The 18060-nt window shown below is 36.7% G+C and overlaps 1 protein-coding gene across 3 annotated transcripts in view; it reads left to right on the top strand.

The window, feature by feature from the left end:
- The first annotated feature begins 6692 nt into the window (after window positions 1–6692).
- The window catches only part of LOC122064653 (kelch-like protein 36), a 44968-nt gene continuing 33600 nt past the window's right edge, over window positions 6693–18060 (top strand). Inside the window, exons 1-5 of one of the 3 annotated variants that reach the window (XM_042628410.1) lie at window positions 6693–6968; window positions 7932–8149; window positions 8485–8666; window positions 8803–9393; window positions 9493–9570. In XM_042628410.1, the coding sequence (XP_042484344.1) occupies window positions 7975–8149; window positions 8485–8666; window positions 8803–9393; window positions 9493–9570 (1026 nt within the window). In that variant the 5' untranslated portion in view covers window positions 6693–6968; window positions 7932–7974. The remainder of the gene's footprint in view (window positions 6969–7931; window positions 8150–8484; window positions 8667–8802; window positions 9394–9492; window positions 9571–18060) is intronic. The other 2 variants (XM_042628409.1, XM_042628408.1) reach the window with 2 other exon arrangements.

The raw sequence follows: 18060 nt of genomic DNA, 5'->3' as shown, positions 1-18060 counted from the left end.
TATGACTTGATCAATGAGGTTATAGAGTCAGTATGGGCCTCCGAGAATAGTCAGGCCAAATGCTTGGTTACCCGTCATTAGCGAAAAAGAAAAAAACAACCCATGGACAAAATTGATAGGTGGGCACAACAATTTTGGCACATGGAAGAGTGTTGCGGTAATTTTGACTATTGAATATCTAAAAAATTGTCAAAAGTCAGCTATATATCAAATTTCAGCCTCAAAATCAATCTCATCCTCATGTCTACTCTTACCTATGTCCATGCATCCATCGTAGTCCCACGCATCCTTTTGGTATTCTTGGATTTTTTCATGATTTGTTTTCCAATTACTCTAGAACTTGGTATGTGAGCAGAAACCATCTGATCTATTTGGCCATAAATTCTAATCCAAAATGATGTGCCATGTGCCAAATCTAGGCACCCTTCCATCATTATTACCCATTAATTAGTATCCCCCAAAACCTCTTTTGATTGAAATGTATCTGCAACAGTTATGTTGGCAAAAATCCAATTGCACAGTGGAAGAGATCAGATTGAGATCTCTTGCATTCAAAATCATTGTACAAAAATGAACTACATGGGAATTAAATGGTTTATCTTAAAAACGCAATTGAAGTTCCTCCTCTATATAATAGTTTTTCCACACATGAGCAACTGTAGGGGTCGATTTCAACACTTTAAAACTATGATCCACATTCAATTGGAGAAGAGTAATCCACCATTAAAGTTTTCTCCTTCACACACACTCACTCATAAAGGAGAGAAGGAAGGGAGAAAAGAGAGGTGGTTCCAAAAAACTAAATCTCTCTCTCCCTTGTCCCTTATATAATAAACTTCCTTTGGAGTTTCTTATTTTAGTTAAATTTTTGTTCTATAAACAAAAAAAATCAAATCTTGGTGGTAGATAACAATTTCCAAAATTAAACAACTACTTCGCTTCTAAAGTGGGAAGAGGTAGAATCTAAAAGATATTGCTATCTTTCTAATTATGAGTGATAACATAATCAAATAATATTTTATTTACTACCATAAATAAAAAGATAACTATTTAATATTCCCAAATATTGTCATGCAATATCAACTCTTTAATTTGCATATAAAAACCTTTCACTTTTTAAATATCCGATAATGAGTTATAGGGCAACTCATTGTACATGTCTATTTTAGAGATTCCGTGAACTTGATCAGACGCCGAAAAAATACTTCAAAAAAATATTTTTTTTATATTAAAAAAACTTTGTAAATAATTTATAAAAACGATATTGGTATCAAATTTCTGTCCAATCAAGTACAAACATTCTCTCTCTCCTCTATATTCCCCAATTAAGGATAGTGGATCCCATGTTGATGATCTCTTTTAGTAAAATGTGGGACCACATGTTCAACATATTAATATATAGTCCGTTGAACGTCAATCATTGGTTTATCAAACAACGTGAGACAACACTACAACAAATAGGATCTCTTAAGTCAAAGGTCAAGTGATGGGTACAAATATTGTCATCACACAACTGACAGTAATACATGCAAGATTCTTACCATATTTTTTTCTATACACACAGAATATGTATACTTACATTTATGTACTAGAATCACATCATTGGTGACACACAATGTAACGACCATGTGAATAGGATGTCCAATTCTATTCCTACCAGAAAATGATTTTGGGTCAAAACCTATGGAACAACTTACAAGCCCAATAAATAAATGTCATGCATAAATGAAAATAATAGTTTTATTAATAAACTGGGTTTGATGGACATACATATCCAACAAATTATTCCTTTACTGCTTATCCTCTAGTTGTCATCCCTGAATTAGAAATGGAACGAGGTGCCTATGTGACCTTTCCCCTCACTGATAATACTAAGAGCCCGTTTGGTATCGTTTCTATTCCAGAAACGCCGTTTCGTGTCAAAAACAAAATTTTCAGTTTCTGTGTCAAAACACAGTTTTTAAACGAAAAAATGGTGTTTCAAAATTTCAGATTTTTATCGAGAAATTTTTTTTTTTTTTTTTTAAAATGGAACGAAACTGGGAAGACGGAAAAAAACGTTTTTTTTTTTTGAGTTCCGTCCAATTTGTTTTTTCAGTTTTTTTTTTCACTTTTTGTTCAAAAAAAACAGAAACGGACCATAAGTGCACCAAACAGAAGATTCCGTTTTTTCGTTCCAATAGAACGAAAAAACTCCAGAAACGTTTTTTTGGAACGATACCAAACGGAGCCTAAGATGCTATTGTTTTTCTCGTTGTTAATGCTTTAGGATAAAATTTTCCGTCACCATGATAAAGAGAAAATATCTCATCCAATGTGACTTGAAGCTATGGTTGGACTGTTGAAATAGTGAATGTCATTATTGATTTCAGCCCCCTACTGAAGGTTTGGAATACCATTTCTTAGTTGAATTGGAGGGTTAGATCTTGTGGATTCAGAAATTTTAACTACGACCCACCTCTCATACGTTAGCACATTTGATAAAAAGCCAAAGCTAGAGTTTTAAAGTTACCTACTTGCACCAACAGTAGTACTTCTAAAGGAATATGACACTTGAATAGGCATCTTTTTTGCAAACGAGCGAGTTCTTATGTATAATAATTGATGGAAAATTCGAGCAATGGCATTGATCTTTACACATAAACGTTCAAAACCTAATATCAAAGAAGATAAATTGTAGGATGATGAGGGAGAGAGGGTCCTAATAGCATGTCTTACCCACAACCCAAACTCTTTATTTATAGAATGAGAGTCCTAATTTGCTGAAGGGATCACATACCAAGTGAAATGGTCCTATTGGGGAACCAATTAAGGTTTCCTTATAATAATCAAACTCAATGTGTTTAAATAATAGTAATTACCTAAAAGTCTCAGTTCTAAGTGGTTACGTAATTATTTACCAATAACTATACCTATGAATGGTAATAACCATAAAAGTCCCAGTTTTAAGTGGTTACGTAAGTACTAATAACTACACCTATGAATGGTAATAACAAAAAACCCAATTAAAGTGAATGAAATAGTTATCTTAAACTCCTTTACTTAACAATATTATATAACAGGATTACAATTATGGAATATGTACACCGTAAAAAGCCGTAGCCCATCGAAACAACTATCAAAGAACCTCTACCGCTAATTGGACATACAAATTTTGAAAAACCTTTTCAAACATAATGATTAAATAAATAACAATATTTAAATATATTTGTAAATTCCTTAACAAAATTGCCACTTAGCTTGGAAGTTCAGTTCAATCATACTTCTCTCAAGATATTTACCGTATTTGGGAATCTAATGTATTGATATATCCATGAATTATCATTCATGATTGATAAGATCCTTCCATCTACTAGCTTCTTAGGATGGCATAGCTCTAAGTTAATGGCAAGGTTCAAATGTGGAAAGGCTTACGGTGAATACGTGGGCACCAAGAGGTGAGAAGGGCGTAGTAAGAGACAAAATGCTTTTGGGTGTTGAAAATAAGCAAGATCTGGAGATTCCCGAATAGGTCAACCTTTTGAATGCTACTGAATCCATGGCAGGCAAGAGACAACTTGGCGAACTGAAACATCTTGGTAGCCAAAGGGGGGAAAAAAAAAACAAAAGAGATTCCCCGTAGTAGCAGTGAGCGAAATGAGAGAAACTTAAACAATGAAAACGGGGTTGTGGACAAAGGAGATTTCAACTAGCACTTCCAGAGTCAAGTAGACTTCCTTGAGTTCCCATAGGCGTCCTCTTAGTATCCCTGGCCAGTAGCAAGACCATATGCTACTCATGCTCATCTGTATAAGCATCAACCTTTAGTAGATCAAAATACATAAGGTGCAACTGCATCAATAAGAATCTCTCAGGTATAAAGATTAAAAAAATACAGAATCTTATTGATTACTTAAAACAACTCCAGGTAGTCTATGCAAGATTCTCAAATGATCCATTTTTATTTTTTATTTTTTTTAATCAAATGATTTATTGAAATAAAATGTTTAATTCTCAAATCACAATTCAAAAATATACAAATTGATAACCATATGAAATAAAATGTTTAATTCTGTCCCTATTTATGAATATTTAAAGGTATATAACCTTGGGACAACATATCACATATAAAATAATAATACAAATTATTTAATTTAATCATTTTAATTGGATTTGATTGATACTTATATCTACAATTGTTTCTTCATCATAGCCGAAGGGAAACTCATCCAATATTTTATAGCTCAACACCAAAATGATGGGATTCTGAAGGCCTAAAGACAAAATGCATCTCTTCCCTCTTTTTTCCACACTCGTTCTCTTTCATCATTATTTTTTAGGTAATTTACAGCATCACCCCTGAAGAATGCCAGTATTATAGAAACACCCCTTCTCTTTCACCAAATAAGACTCAGACCCCCTACCGTCAGTCTCTGTTAAGTGAGGATTTTAATTGACAATTCTACCCTTTCATCAAAAACACATAATGTCAATCTCATTTTACCCTAACCCTTCTCCACACCTTCATCTTCACCGCTCTCTCCTTGGACAGGTGACGATTGTTGTAGATGGAGTAGGGTTCATCTGCGTTTGGGTTCCCATCATAGATTCGAGGTTTGTTCGTTATCTTTCTTCTGTATTGGCTGCTACGACAATGCTGAACGTTATCGATCAGATTGAGCCCGATAATCTAGTCGAATACCAAAACCAGCTCATGGGTGTGCTCAAGATCAGAAAGGTCTATAAAATTCCTTCTCTGTTTTAATAACTTTCCAAGTTGGATAGCGAACATCGCTCCCATTTATAATGTTCTGATCAAAATTTTGTTTTTTTAATTAATTGTAATCATAGAGTAAGGTGGATGATTGCTATGAACTCATCGTGGGGTTGAACTCAGACCACCGTGGGTCCGCCCATAAACGTAAATACGAATCAATTCCTGATCGCCCAAATGGCGTCATTGATGCGAACTTCAGCTGCGACAGCTCCAATGATTCGTGGGCTGTGGCATCATCGGTTATTTCGTGGTTGGAACCTCTGCTGAAGAGGAGAAGAGCCCATGAGCAACAGATGCGAGTGCCTACGCTTAGCCGTGTGTTTGTGGACATGCTCAGAAGTCCTTATTAGAGAATGATCCATCTTCTCTAGAGTTCTGGCCTGAGTTTCCCAATTTTATCTTTTTTTTGTTCACTCTCACCTCTAACAACATCAACAGATCTTGTTTACTCCCTCTTCTGTTATTGGAACAAAAACTATTTTGGGAAGACGATGAGCTTGTTTCTCTTTTCTCCAAAGAACAACAAGCCTATCTCAACATCGATCCTGTTCTGTCCTCTGCTCATCGAGAAGTGGTAGAATGGATGCTGAGGGTTATCGCATTATGCCTTTTGCCCCCTCACAACCGTTCTTGCCGTCAACTACCTCGATAGGTTCCTCTCCAATTTCCATTTCCAGAGGGACGGCTCAGCTCGTCGCCGTTGCTTGTCTCTCTCTTGTTGCCTTGGTTATTTGATTTGGGGAAGAAGAAGAAGAATGATAAGGACATATTTGGTATTTTAGCTATTATGAGGGTATTTTGGTATTTAAAAAAAATAACTCAACTAATGTCAGCATTTAAGGTATATTTTGTAACACTGACTGATGGTAGGGGGCCTATGTCTAATTTGGTGAAAGAAAGAGACTGTTCCTATAATACTGGCATTCTCCAGGGGGTGCCATTGTAAATTACCCTTATTGTTTTTGCATTTATGGTAAAATGGATGCTTGTTTGGCCTCTCAATAATTGGAGGACCCAACAAGACCCAACAAGATGAAAATAAAAATAAAACAAAATAGGAAAAAAAGTTTGACATGGAATAGCCTTTTTAATTATAGGTCATATCATGCATTGTGAGCCAAAAGATGTCTCTCAATGAATCACATGTATTTCATTTTCTACTGTTTAGGAAATATTTTGATTCACCATATGTTGGGCACAAAATTATGAAAAGAAGGGAAATAATTCTCTAAACAAGTGACATGGAGGAACGCATCAATGAGGGTATCAAAACAGTAATATACATTGGAGGTTAGCAAAATTATTTTACAAGAAAATGAGAGAAACAAACTCAGAGGTGCTAACATACTCTATCCCATCGACTCAGAGAACCTTTCTCTTAAAAGAATAACAACGAATAATGGAATCTAGAGCTTGTGTTAGAACCCCCACTGCAAGTTGGGGTTGTAATGAGTGAAACATATTGGGCAGCTGTAATCTGATTAGCCTGATTCGACGTTGGTCACTAGTACCAATATGAGCTCAAAATGCTTTAGGATTAAACCATGCCATGAGTCATGAGAATTTCACTCATAGAAGGTAGCTTTAGTTTGGATCATCGAATGGGTTGTGGTTATCCTCTTGTGCAGTACTCCATGTAGTTAATTGTTCACCATTCACAAAGATTGAGATTGTACACGATAGTCATTTTCAAAAAGATTTGGGAGTAGGGACTCGAGTCTCGGAATAAGGTTTTAAGTATTGGTATTAGATTGACCGAATTGTATTGGTATGAATCGATACTCGGCCGATCTTGGATTGGCTATCCATATCGGGTCAGGGGTACAATCGTGATCCAGCCGACACCCAAGATTTAAATCCCTGTGAATCGGGACCATACGAAACATCATTATCCCCACTTCTTTGCGGTTACAAAAGCGGGAGTTTCTTTCTGGAGTTGATTATAAATAATAAATGGCACACGCGCTTGCTTTCCCCGTTCTCCGTTCTCTTCGTACTACTAGCCAGTGCTACTAGTGGTCTTGTCTTCCACCAGTGCCATGCTTGCCTTCGTTTTCCCCTTCTCTCTCTCTCTAAACTTCATTTGAAATCGCACGAAACCCTAATCCCTCTCTCTTCGTCTATCGGCAACCCAAGCGGTGAGAAATAGTTGATATGAGAAATCTTCTTAATCTGTTCATCGGATTAAGTTCGTGCTGAGAATTGTCTGCGAGTGAGTTTCTTGATCACTGTTTCAATGTCATTTTCCTTCTCTGTTCACTTTCTTGGATGCATTTTGGTGTCTGCATTATGTTCATTGCGACGGAAATGTTGTTATTGTAGTTGTGTCGTAATGGTTTTGTAATGTGTGAGTTGAGGTTTTTTCTGGGGGTTTCTTCGTTGAATGTCCATGGAAGTTTAGGGTTTACGTGGGTTTAACAGGAGAACTGCCATTTGAACTTTTGCTCTTACCTTTTGGTTTAAGTTTGAGTGTTGCCGGACAGGATTGCTTATGCATTTGGTGGTTGGGAGTGTGTTAGTTTGGCAATTCTTTGCCGCTGTAGTGTGCTGGTTGGACAGAAATGATTGTGCTCCTTCAAAAATTTTCTGAAACGGTTAATAGCGACCAGAGTTGAAATCTCCTACTCAGATTTCCAGATATTGGGAAGATTAGACTTATTTTCCATGGATAACTGAAGTTTAATGGATGGTGGGACTTCTATTCGGTTAATAATTGAAGTTTAATGGATTCGGATGTTAGGGTTCTGTATAGCGTTGTTTTGCTTGGACTTTAAAGTATATTCGGCCTATTATGTGGAATTAAATCCCCTTTACAGGGATAATATGTTTCCTGATTGAGGGAAAATAACAACAATGGACTCTCACTTAGTTGTGTGTTCTTAAATAATACTTATTGGTTATCGTATTCTAGGTGCTTGTTTCCTGATTTTCCGAACAAAAGGGATTCTGATTATTCTGCTTATTATATTTAAGTTGATCATGTTACTGTCTTTCATGAGTTTTGGCTGACAATCCTGCTTCCTTTTAAGTAAAAATTTGAACTTCTAAATATGTTGACTGTAGCTTGTGTGAATAGGACTGCAATTAGGGTCGATTAGAAATGGATTTTTCTTGTCATAATGCGTGTGCTTTGTCTCTGGAAGATTGTTATTTGTGTCTCCTTCTTTGTTGTCAGTATTATTCCACAGTGATCAATTAACTTCTTGAAGAGCAACAGAATGGGGGCTGGAAGAAAATCACATGCATTCACATTGGAGGACAGAACTCCATCTTCGTTTGCTACAACAAAGAGCAGTGCAATTGCACGAAATTTGAGAAAAGAGAATCTTGGAGGGGTTATATTTGGCTGCAAAAGCAATACCATGAAGGAATGCCTTACAAAGCAGATCTTTGGTTAGTTTTCAATTTTGTATCAGCTTCTCAAAATTTTCTTTTCTGTTCATCCACAGTTGATTTTTTCCCCTTATACTGTTTGAACCTTCCAGTTGGAATCTGAATCTTTGCATTAGGGTTTGTGACCTTCTTGGTTACACGTTTTGTTTTTGTATTTGTGCTAGAAATATTTCCGAGTTCCATTCCTTTGTGGGAGCTTATCTATGTAGTGTCTAGGAATTTGTCTTAGCTGCAATCTGTATACTTTCGTATCCAATTGAGTCGTGTAAATTTATTTATCATATTGGATAGCTTGAGTTCTTAATGTAATGAAATATTTGGGAACTTTTTGGCAGGTTTACCAAGTATGCATTTTTCGTATGTGAGGAATATTGAACAAGGCCTGCCACTGTTCCTATTCAACTACAGTAATAGAAAATTGCATGGTATTTTTGAGGCTGCAGGACCTGGGCAAATGAATATCAACTCATACGGATGGACTGAAGATGGTTCTGATAGAACTCCTTATCCTGCACAGGTATGACATGGGTAATTTTGTTCTGCAAATCATTATTGTTTTGGGGATTAATGGATGCATCTGTGATTTACTTGGTTAGTTCAGAGTGAGGTTTATGCTTTTTAATTGTGTGCTGTAACTGCTGTTTTCCGCTAAGGTTCGGATCCGTGTACGGATGGACTGCCAACCCCTGCTGGAAGAGAAATTTAGCCAAATTATCATGGATAATTATTACTCTCAGTACCATTTTTGGTTTGAGTTGGACCATGCACAGACAAGAGCTTTGATAAACTCCTTTTCGTCTTCACCAGTTAATGCTACTGCTATCTCACTACCTTTGCCCAAAGTAAAAACCCTTTTTAAAGCAGCTCCAAATCATGATACAAAAATGGAAGTAGATCATAGACCATCAGTCTCAGTGCAGGATTTGAATTGGTCAGATCAGCCCAGTATGGTTGTCAGGAATTTAGGTGGTAGCCAGCCACTGGGAGGTACAGGGACTATGGATGAAGAGGAGACTATGGATGAAGAGGAGGCAAAGGTGTACCTGAAGCTGCAACAAATAGCTCTTGACCGTAAAAAGTCAGATTTCCCTCTTGGGGTTTCTCCTGCAGCTGTTTCTGGTCCTTCTATGATTGATGATGTGCAAATGGAGGTTGGAGGGGCTTCAATCGGGCCATCTTTTTCAGCAGATAAGAGTGTAGAGATTTCAGTTGATTCATCTCATCTTGATTCAGTTATTGCTCAGGTAATTACGGCTATTAATTGTCCAAGATTCTTATTTTACTTTGTGTTATATCATTTTCCTATTTGCAAAGTTTTCATATTTCCTATTGCCTTTGCATAGTTGATGCAAGGAATGGAGGAGCTGAAGAACTTTTCTGCAGAGCAACTCAAGAAGACCGGTGCACTGGAGAAGAAGCTGGTACTTACTTCTATTTTATGTAAATTCTTTTTTATCACTGCATATTCCGTCATTGAATTGTTCACTCCTGCATGGTAATGGTGTTGACAGTCTTAGATTTCATTTTGAGATTTCTTCATCTTACTCTTGATTTTCCCAACAATGCAAAATTTTTATGAGAGGGGGTTTCTTACTGATTTTCCTTAGGTGATTGAATTTATGACTCAGCATTGTCAAGGTGTTGCCTATGTGCAGGTGGTTGGGGTTGGGCTTTTGGTGGCTCTAGCCTAGGGGGAGCACCTTGTTACAAGCTATTAGTTTGGCTTGGTGATTTCCCAGCCAAATAAATTCTCTGTATTTGTTCTTTCTTTGTATGTTATGAAAAGCAATAAAACAACTGTATATAACACATGTGATACATATTTATCAGAACAAATAAACTGCAATACATGCTCTTTAATTAGGTTTTATTTGCTTGCAATTTTTTATTACTTGTTTTACACCAAATGAATTACCAACCATGTTAAAAACTTAAGTGAATCAAAGGAACAAGCTTAGTTTTTGTGGGATAACATAGACAAGTAATCAGCACAATGTTCAAAGTGTAAGAGAAGAGATGGGGCTGAGCACACTAGGCCACAAGCCAAAATTTGGCTTGTAAATATTGAGGTGATGCCTAGGCTCTAAAACTAAATCACCGTTTGATAACGTTTCTGTTGTTTTTATGTCTAGAAATAGCAGAAACGGCTTTTCACGTTTCCGGAAACAAAAACAGATTTTTTGGTGTTTGATAAACCTGTTTTTCGAAACGTTTTTTGCAGACATGATGCCACTAAAAAACCCAATAGTATCATCGGATGCCCAAAAGGGAGAGAGGCTTCGGTTGCCTCTTTTTAGGTTTAAATGGTTGAGAGATTTATTGGACACAACATCCTTTTTTTTTCTCAAATTCGTTTCTAGAAACAACGAAACAAGTCTGACTTGTTTCGTCAAAGTCGTTTCTAGAATTATAAATAGGCATAAGTTTTGATTTATGTTTCTAGAAACGGGTGAAATGGAACAACTTTATCAAATGCTTTTTAGGTTTTTTATCCGTTTTTTGGGAACAAGAAAATGCAAAAACGGGAGAAACGGAACGTTGTCAAACGGTGCCTAAGACACCCCACACACTAAGAGACTAAGACAATTTCTGTGTGGGTGTATGGTCAAGATAGTCTGACTTCCATTGGATCCCAATTTGGAATTACCCAAAGAAATGTTTTTCAGCTTATAGGTTGAGTGTGCCACACCTAGAGAAAATCTCTCTTCTGATACATTGCACTCCTTAAGGACATCTAGGGTGTCCCTTTAGGGCCCTTGACTGTAGGTTATGTTTTAACTTAATGAACTTGAATTTGTCTTGCGCCTTACTAGCCTTTTGTTTCCCATACTACTCATTGTAAACCCTAAAAGTGGATGTGGAAACTAATTATATCGTAGAAGTGGGGGATGAGGTGTTTGTCATTTAGTATTGGTGTAAAGTAATAACGATAAACATGGAATGTAGGAACTAATTATTTTTATTCAAATGAAAAGAGAGGAAAGGTGATGCAGTTGCAAGGCTGGACTGATGATGCAGACAGATAAATCTTATAAATGGGCTTATTTTATTGGAAATGAGCTTTGGGTCGGGTTATGTATGTGTTGAGCCTTTGATCCCATGCGTTTTCACTTTAACCAGCCTATAGTATTGGTAGAGGCTAGGCATACAAGATTTGTTTAAAGCTATTGAATGCTGGATTTGATACCTATTTTTTCTGATGACATCTTGCTTCTGCTTTAATAGTATAACATCGATTCTGAACTGGGTTTAAGAAACTGCAATCTGTTTATTCATCAGAATTTTAACTGGACATTTTTGTCCCTTTCCTTCCATACTAGGAATCCTTCCTAATTCCAGAATTCCAGATCCACCCATTGTATCAATCTGGAATTTTCAGCAAAGTGTGTCACCTTTAAAATGAGAACTATACCAGCTTTTCAGGTCAATCCGATTGTTTGATTTTGATATATGAATTTTATCCTAAACGTGCTGACGTGTCTCTCTGTTTTCGATTCTGTCCTAGTACTGTTTTAACTCCCTAATTCAGTACTACATTAACAGACCTCAATAGGGGACCTATTTAATTATTTATGGTATCTTTGTGATTTGAATTTTATTTATTTATTTTTATTGGAGTGAGCCAACGATGAGTAAAAGTCCTAGTTAGTTTCAATTTTTTGGTGTCAGGATATACTTAGGATTAAGTTTTGTTTGTCTCTATATAACTCTTGATTCTCAGATTGATTGTGAATGAATTTGTTTGAGTTCTTGCACTGCACATTCGTGGCTGTGTTCTTTCCTCTCTTCGACCCAGATTTCCAAGTCTGATCTCTTCTAAGATCCCTCGCTTTGTTTTGTTTTGTTTTGTTTTTTTGTTTTTGTTTTTGTTTTGTTTTTGTTTTGTTTTTTTCTAGAGACAGTTCGAACCAGCAAGACAAAGTTCGATCGCTTTGTACTTCTTCTTCCTCTCTCAAAATCTGGGTTATAGATCACTACCTATGGGCGATTCAGCCTGAAAAAATTGGAGCCATAAGTATCTCCCAGGTGTGAGAACTGAATCCTTCTTTGTGATAGTCAATGACAATTTTGCCAGCTTGGTTTTAACAAACTTTTACTTATTTCTGGAACTTTGTTTGGGACTGTTAACTATTGATTTCAAGACGGTGGGTGATGCAGATAAGTCACTTAATGGGCTTATATTATTGCAAATAAGCCTTAAGTTGGGCTATGTATGTGTTGGGCCTTTGATCCCATGGGTTTTCTATGTAATGTGCCACTTTAATGGGCCTAAAACATGGGTAGAAAGTAGGAAAACGAGATTTAATTCATTAGTTAGTTAGAGTCCTGTTTTGAGTCTATTTCCTTTGTTATTTCAGTTTGAGTCAGTTTATGTTTCCCTATTAGTGAATGACTAGTTAGCTCGTATTCCATGTTGGATTTATAGTCCTATTCCTATTATGAGTCCAAGTTCTGCTAGGAGTGTCTAGTCCTATTTGGAAACTAACTCCTAGTTATGATAGGATTGCTATTCTGCCCTCTTTAATAGAAGAGCCTATGTTGAGGTAAATAAGTCACTTAATGGGCTTATTTTATTGCAAATAAGCCTTGGGTTGGGTTATGTATGTGTTAGGCCTTTGATCCCATGGGTTTTCTTTGCAATGGACCACTTTAATGGATAGAAGATAGGAAAATGGGATTTAATTTATTAGCTTAATTAGTTGTTATTTAATTCAATAAAGGCCCATTAGGCCATTGGTTGGTTGTAAAGTCCTATATGGACTATTAGTTAGTTAGTCATACTCCATGTTGGAGTTATAAAGTCTAGTCCTAGTTCTATTTGAAGTCCTAGTTGTATTAGGAGTGTCTAGTCCTATTTGGAAATTAGCTCATAGTTGTAGTTTGATTGCTATTCTGCCCTCTATAAATAGAGGAGCCTATTTACTTATAATTACAGATTTGAATAAAATAATATTGCAATCAAACTGTTAGAACAACCGAGATAACTGTGGGTGAGAAGCCCTGGCCGAGACAACCACTCCTCCCCCACTTTATCTTTGTTCTTTGCCCCTTTATTCTTGCATTCGATCACTTTTAATTCTCTGTTTATTGCTGCTACTATTACTCTACTAATTTCGCCCAGAAGCTCCAGAACTCAGAAGCGATCAGCATTCCTAGTGGGGATAGGAGAGAGATCGATCTCCTCTCTCTCTCTTCTGTACTTTGTTCAGCCAGGTCTTCAATCAGGGTATTCCAGGCCTCATAAGGACCATTCGATCTTTCCCTGTTCACTGTTGGAAGCATTCAGTTGCTGTTCTTGAAGGTTTTCTTAGTTTCTCTCCTAGGGCTGAAAATCAAGAACCTTCATATCTTCAACTCCAGCCGTCGGAATCTTCTCAAATTTATAGGTTTTTGTTGCCATCAAGGACCTCCAATCGACCAGAAGTGCAGCTCCATTGGAGCCACACACAGCCAGCCGGCCCACTCTCTCTCTCTCTCTCTCTCCCCATTGTAGGTTTCCCTCTCCTCTCTTTTGGGTTAGTTTTGGGTTGGGTTTTGCTACTGTTTTTAGGTTATACTTCTGGATGTATTTGTTGGATATTCTCCTTGTCATTCGCCTGGGTTTTAATCTCATATTTTTAAGTTCATTGTTGGGGAATTGTTTGTGTACTTGGGGTTATACTTGTGGGTTTTAGTTTCTTGTTACCTACTCCTACATCATTATACGTACTCATAATTTCAGATTTGAATAAAGAAGTTTCCAACTATTTGCTTAGAGCAGTTGGGATAACTATGGGTGAGAAGCCCAGGCTGAGATAGCCATTTCCTCTCCCACTTTCCCTTAATTCTTCTTTGTTATTTCTTCTATTTTCTCTGTTATTTGCTGCCGTTTATGTTTACTGCTGCCGTAAGGATTCAGAACTTCAGATCTGTCCAAGCTTTCCAGAACCAGAATCGATTCACAAGGGTTTCTCTCTCCTAGGTCTGGAATCAAGAAAACAAGTATCTCATCAACTGTGGCTGGCCGAAGCCATCGAGGCCACTCTCGTACAGATGATAATACAGATGGGATAATGCAATCTGTTCCATACCAACCACTGTCGCACTAAAGATGAAAACTGCATGCAGTTAGTTGGTCATATCAGAAAAAAAGAATGGTAAAATCAAATATCATGACTTTAGACTAGAATATACACTAAATGTTGAAAGCTTCACTATTTTTATACCTGATAAAATCCACCACGGCAACCCTCGTAGCTTCTCAAATTTTTAGGTTTTCCCCCCTCACTAGGGATTGCCTTCGATCCAAGTTGGAGCCCATTCTGAGCTCCCTAGCTGAAGCCGCCCCCTTCTTTGTATTACCTTGGGCAGGAGATTTTCTCTCTCCTGGCCGATTGCTTGTTTTTGGGATTTCTTCTTGTGGGATGTTTACTTACGTGTAAGGGTTATCTTCTAGCTTTGTCTTTTGTCTAAGATCTATCTATTTGTATTGTTTGGAGTTTATAAATTGTGGGGGTTAGCTTCTTGTAACCTACTCCTGCATCATAGTTGTCAAGACGTTGCCAAGGCGTCGCTTAGGCGTCCAGGCGGTTTGCCTAGGGCCTAGGTGACAGTCGCCTTATTGCACTGCATGCCGCCTTGTGTTTTGGCACTTATTTATGCCAAATATCATTTAAGTAAATGCTTTGATATTTACTTAAGATATTATTCATAAATAAGCAAATACCCCCTATTTGAATCCAATAAAAATAGTTTAAAAATCAAATTCCAAAAGGATAAAAAGTCAACCACCTAGTCCAAGAAGAAAAACTGGATTTTGGTTATAGGGGCGATTTTCAACTTTTAAATGCTGGAGTTTTTCTCAATTATGAAAATTTTATAAATTCTATCATGTTAAAACATTGCTAAAAACCAAAAGTCCGGTAAAATAATTTTTTGTTTTGATATCCATAAAATTATTTTCATTCAGGCGATTTTAACAGCATTCGCGCATTTAAAAATAAGTTTGACCGGAACATAACTTTTTCATTACAACTCAGATTTAAGTAATCTTAGATTTGTTGGAAAGCTGGTTTTATATTATAACTGATACAAAAAGTCTCATGTAAAAATAATATCATTTGACCAGTCAAACTTATTATAGAACCATAGCATTTCTCTAAATTTTGATTTTTTATAACTTAATATGACTTAATGTTAATTTTTTTAAGATTTAATATGGCTAAATGTTGATTTTTAATGACTTGATGTTGCTTAATCTTGATTTTTTATGATACAAGGTATATATAGCTTACTAAATAATGTTAGAAAATAGGGAAAATAAAAAATAGCAATTGGTCGCCTTGTTCGCCTCAAGGCGTGCGCCTTCTCGCCTAAACGCTTAGACAACCCCTCCACCGCCTTGGTTCGCCTTGCCGCCGTGACAACTATGTCCTGCATTAGTTGGGGGTATCGAGGTCCTTCCTAGAATTTCATGTTGATTGGGCCTGATTTGGGTTAGATCTCTCACCTATATCTAGGTTGGATTTACCACGGTCTTGTCCTAACAGAAGCTAGAAGACAAGTCTGGAAAATTACAATTAAAGATAAAATTGTCATTGATTACTTAATATCCCTTTATTTTCTACTTTGTTCAATTTTATTCCTTAGACTTTTCTAAATACCAGATTTGTCCTTCCCCTTTAAACTTATTTACAATTCAGTCATAATTTCTGTTTGGTTTCCGAAAGGGTCTTAAACTACTAATATTTTCCAAACTGCCACTACTAACTCAAACCAAGGATTAAAGTATCGGTATCGGTCGCCGTATTAGTTGGCCAAAATTAAGATACGTATCGGAGGGTATTGTATCGTATCGGAGATACGCTAAAGATGCACACATAAATGAATAGGAAACACTTTTTTATACACTTTTGCATAAAAATTTTGTTAAAAAAAGCTATTGATAACATGTATTATGCATAAACACTAAATTGAGGGTATTGCACTAAGAATTCAAGGTTTGTAGTAGTCCCATAAATGTAAAATCCTTGTTCCCAACCTTGATTTTCACTTTAGTTAGAGAGAAATATGGTTGGCAGCAACTTTGGAACAAAAACCCCTCAAAAAATCGTGTTTTTTTGAAAAATGACCCAACTTGGCCATTATATGATTGTAGCGCACTGTATTGTACCGTATCGGTATATATTGACCGATACATACTGATACATACCGAAACGTACATTTCATTTGATTTTATTTTTTTCATAGAGTATCGGTATGTATCGGTGCATATCGGTGAGTTTCGTATCGGTGGTGTATCGGAGGATAAATATCGATACGAAAGGGTTTTAAAAATTCCATGTATCCAAGGATTAAAGTATCGGTATCGGTCGCCGTATCGGTTAATCAAAATTAAGATACGTATCGGAGGGTATCGTATCGTATCGGAGATACACTAAGATACGCTAAAGATACACACATAAATGGATAGGAAACAATTTTTTAAACACTTTTGCATAAAGAATTTGTTAAAAAAAGCTATTGATAACATGTATTATGCATAAACACTAAATTGAGGGTATCGTACTAAGAATTCAAGGTTTGTAGTTGTCCCATAAATGTAAAACCCTTGTTCCCAACATTGATTTTCACTTTAATCAGAGAAATATGGCTGACAGCAACTTTGGAACAAAAACCCTTCAAAAAATCGTGTTTTTCTGAAAAATTACCCATCTTGGCCATTATATGACCGTAGCGCACTGTATCGGTACATACCGATACTCATCGATATGTATCGTTGCTCACCGATACGTACCGATATATATCAATACTCACCGATACATGCCGATATATACCGATACGTACTGATCGATACATACCGATACTCACCGATACGTACCAATACATACCGAAACGTACATTTTATCTCAAATTTATATTTTCCATAGAGTCGTATCGAGGCATATCGTATCGTATCGATGTGTATTGGTGGTATATTGATGCATATCGATATGTATTGTAGGGAATATATATCGATACGAAAGGATTTAAAAATTTTATGTATCGTATCGGTGTGTATCGTATCGGTCGGCTAAATTTAAGATACGTATCGGAGGGTATCGTATCGGTATCGGAGATACTTAAAACCATGCATGTATCATATTGGTGTGTATCGTATCGGTAAGGGCCGCTACGCATACGTATCAGTCGATACGATACGATACGCACCGATACTTAAAACCCTAACTCAAACTAAGTTATTTGTCACTCGTAGGCCCATAGCGACCCTAATTGAGGTTTTGGAGCCCAAATTGCATTAATTAGTATCAAATCCGAATCTTACCATGAGGATCCTCTCACGTCATTAACCCTGAGCTGCACAAACTATATTGGGAAGTCACCCTAATTGAGGTTTTGGAGCCCAAGTTGCATTAATTAGTATCAAAGCCGAATCTTACCATGAGGATCCTCTCATGTCACTAACCCTGAGCGACACAAACTATATTGAGAAGTCATTGAGAATCAACAAAAGACTAAAGCAAAACTTGACCAACACATGGCACATTCCAGAGCCCGATGTCCAGAAGAATCAACAGTCATAGCAGCTCTCACTTTTAAGGTGCATTTAATTTTGGAGAGCTTAAATATCAACAAAAGAGACCAAGCAGGAATGTCCACTTGCATCAGCTTTCTAGTTTGGTACTCTTGGCTTATGGATACACCTCTGGGACCACCACCAGAGCCAATTATTACCTAGAACATCACACAAAAATTCTTAGATAGGGATTATGCGATTTAGGTTGACGTTTAAGAGTGTGATGACAAGAAGGGATATGAGGATTTTCTTGACTGGTTGACTAAGGTCGAGAGGATTTTTGCTTTATTCCTTTTCAAATGATAAGAAGTGCAAGCTTATCCTCACAAAATTCATTGAATATGTATGTTTGTGC

This window comes from Macadamia integrifolia, unplaced genomic scaffold, assembly GCF_013358625.1.
Source record: "Macadamia integrifolia cultivar HAES 741 unplaced genomic scaffold, SCU_Mint_v3 scaffold1703, whole genome shotgun sequence".
NCBI lineage: Eukaryota > Viridiplantae > Streptophyta > Magnoliopsida > Proteales > Proteaceae > Macadamia > Macadamia integrifolia.
This window is presented reverse-complemented; position numbering and strand designations above follow the sequence as displayed.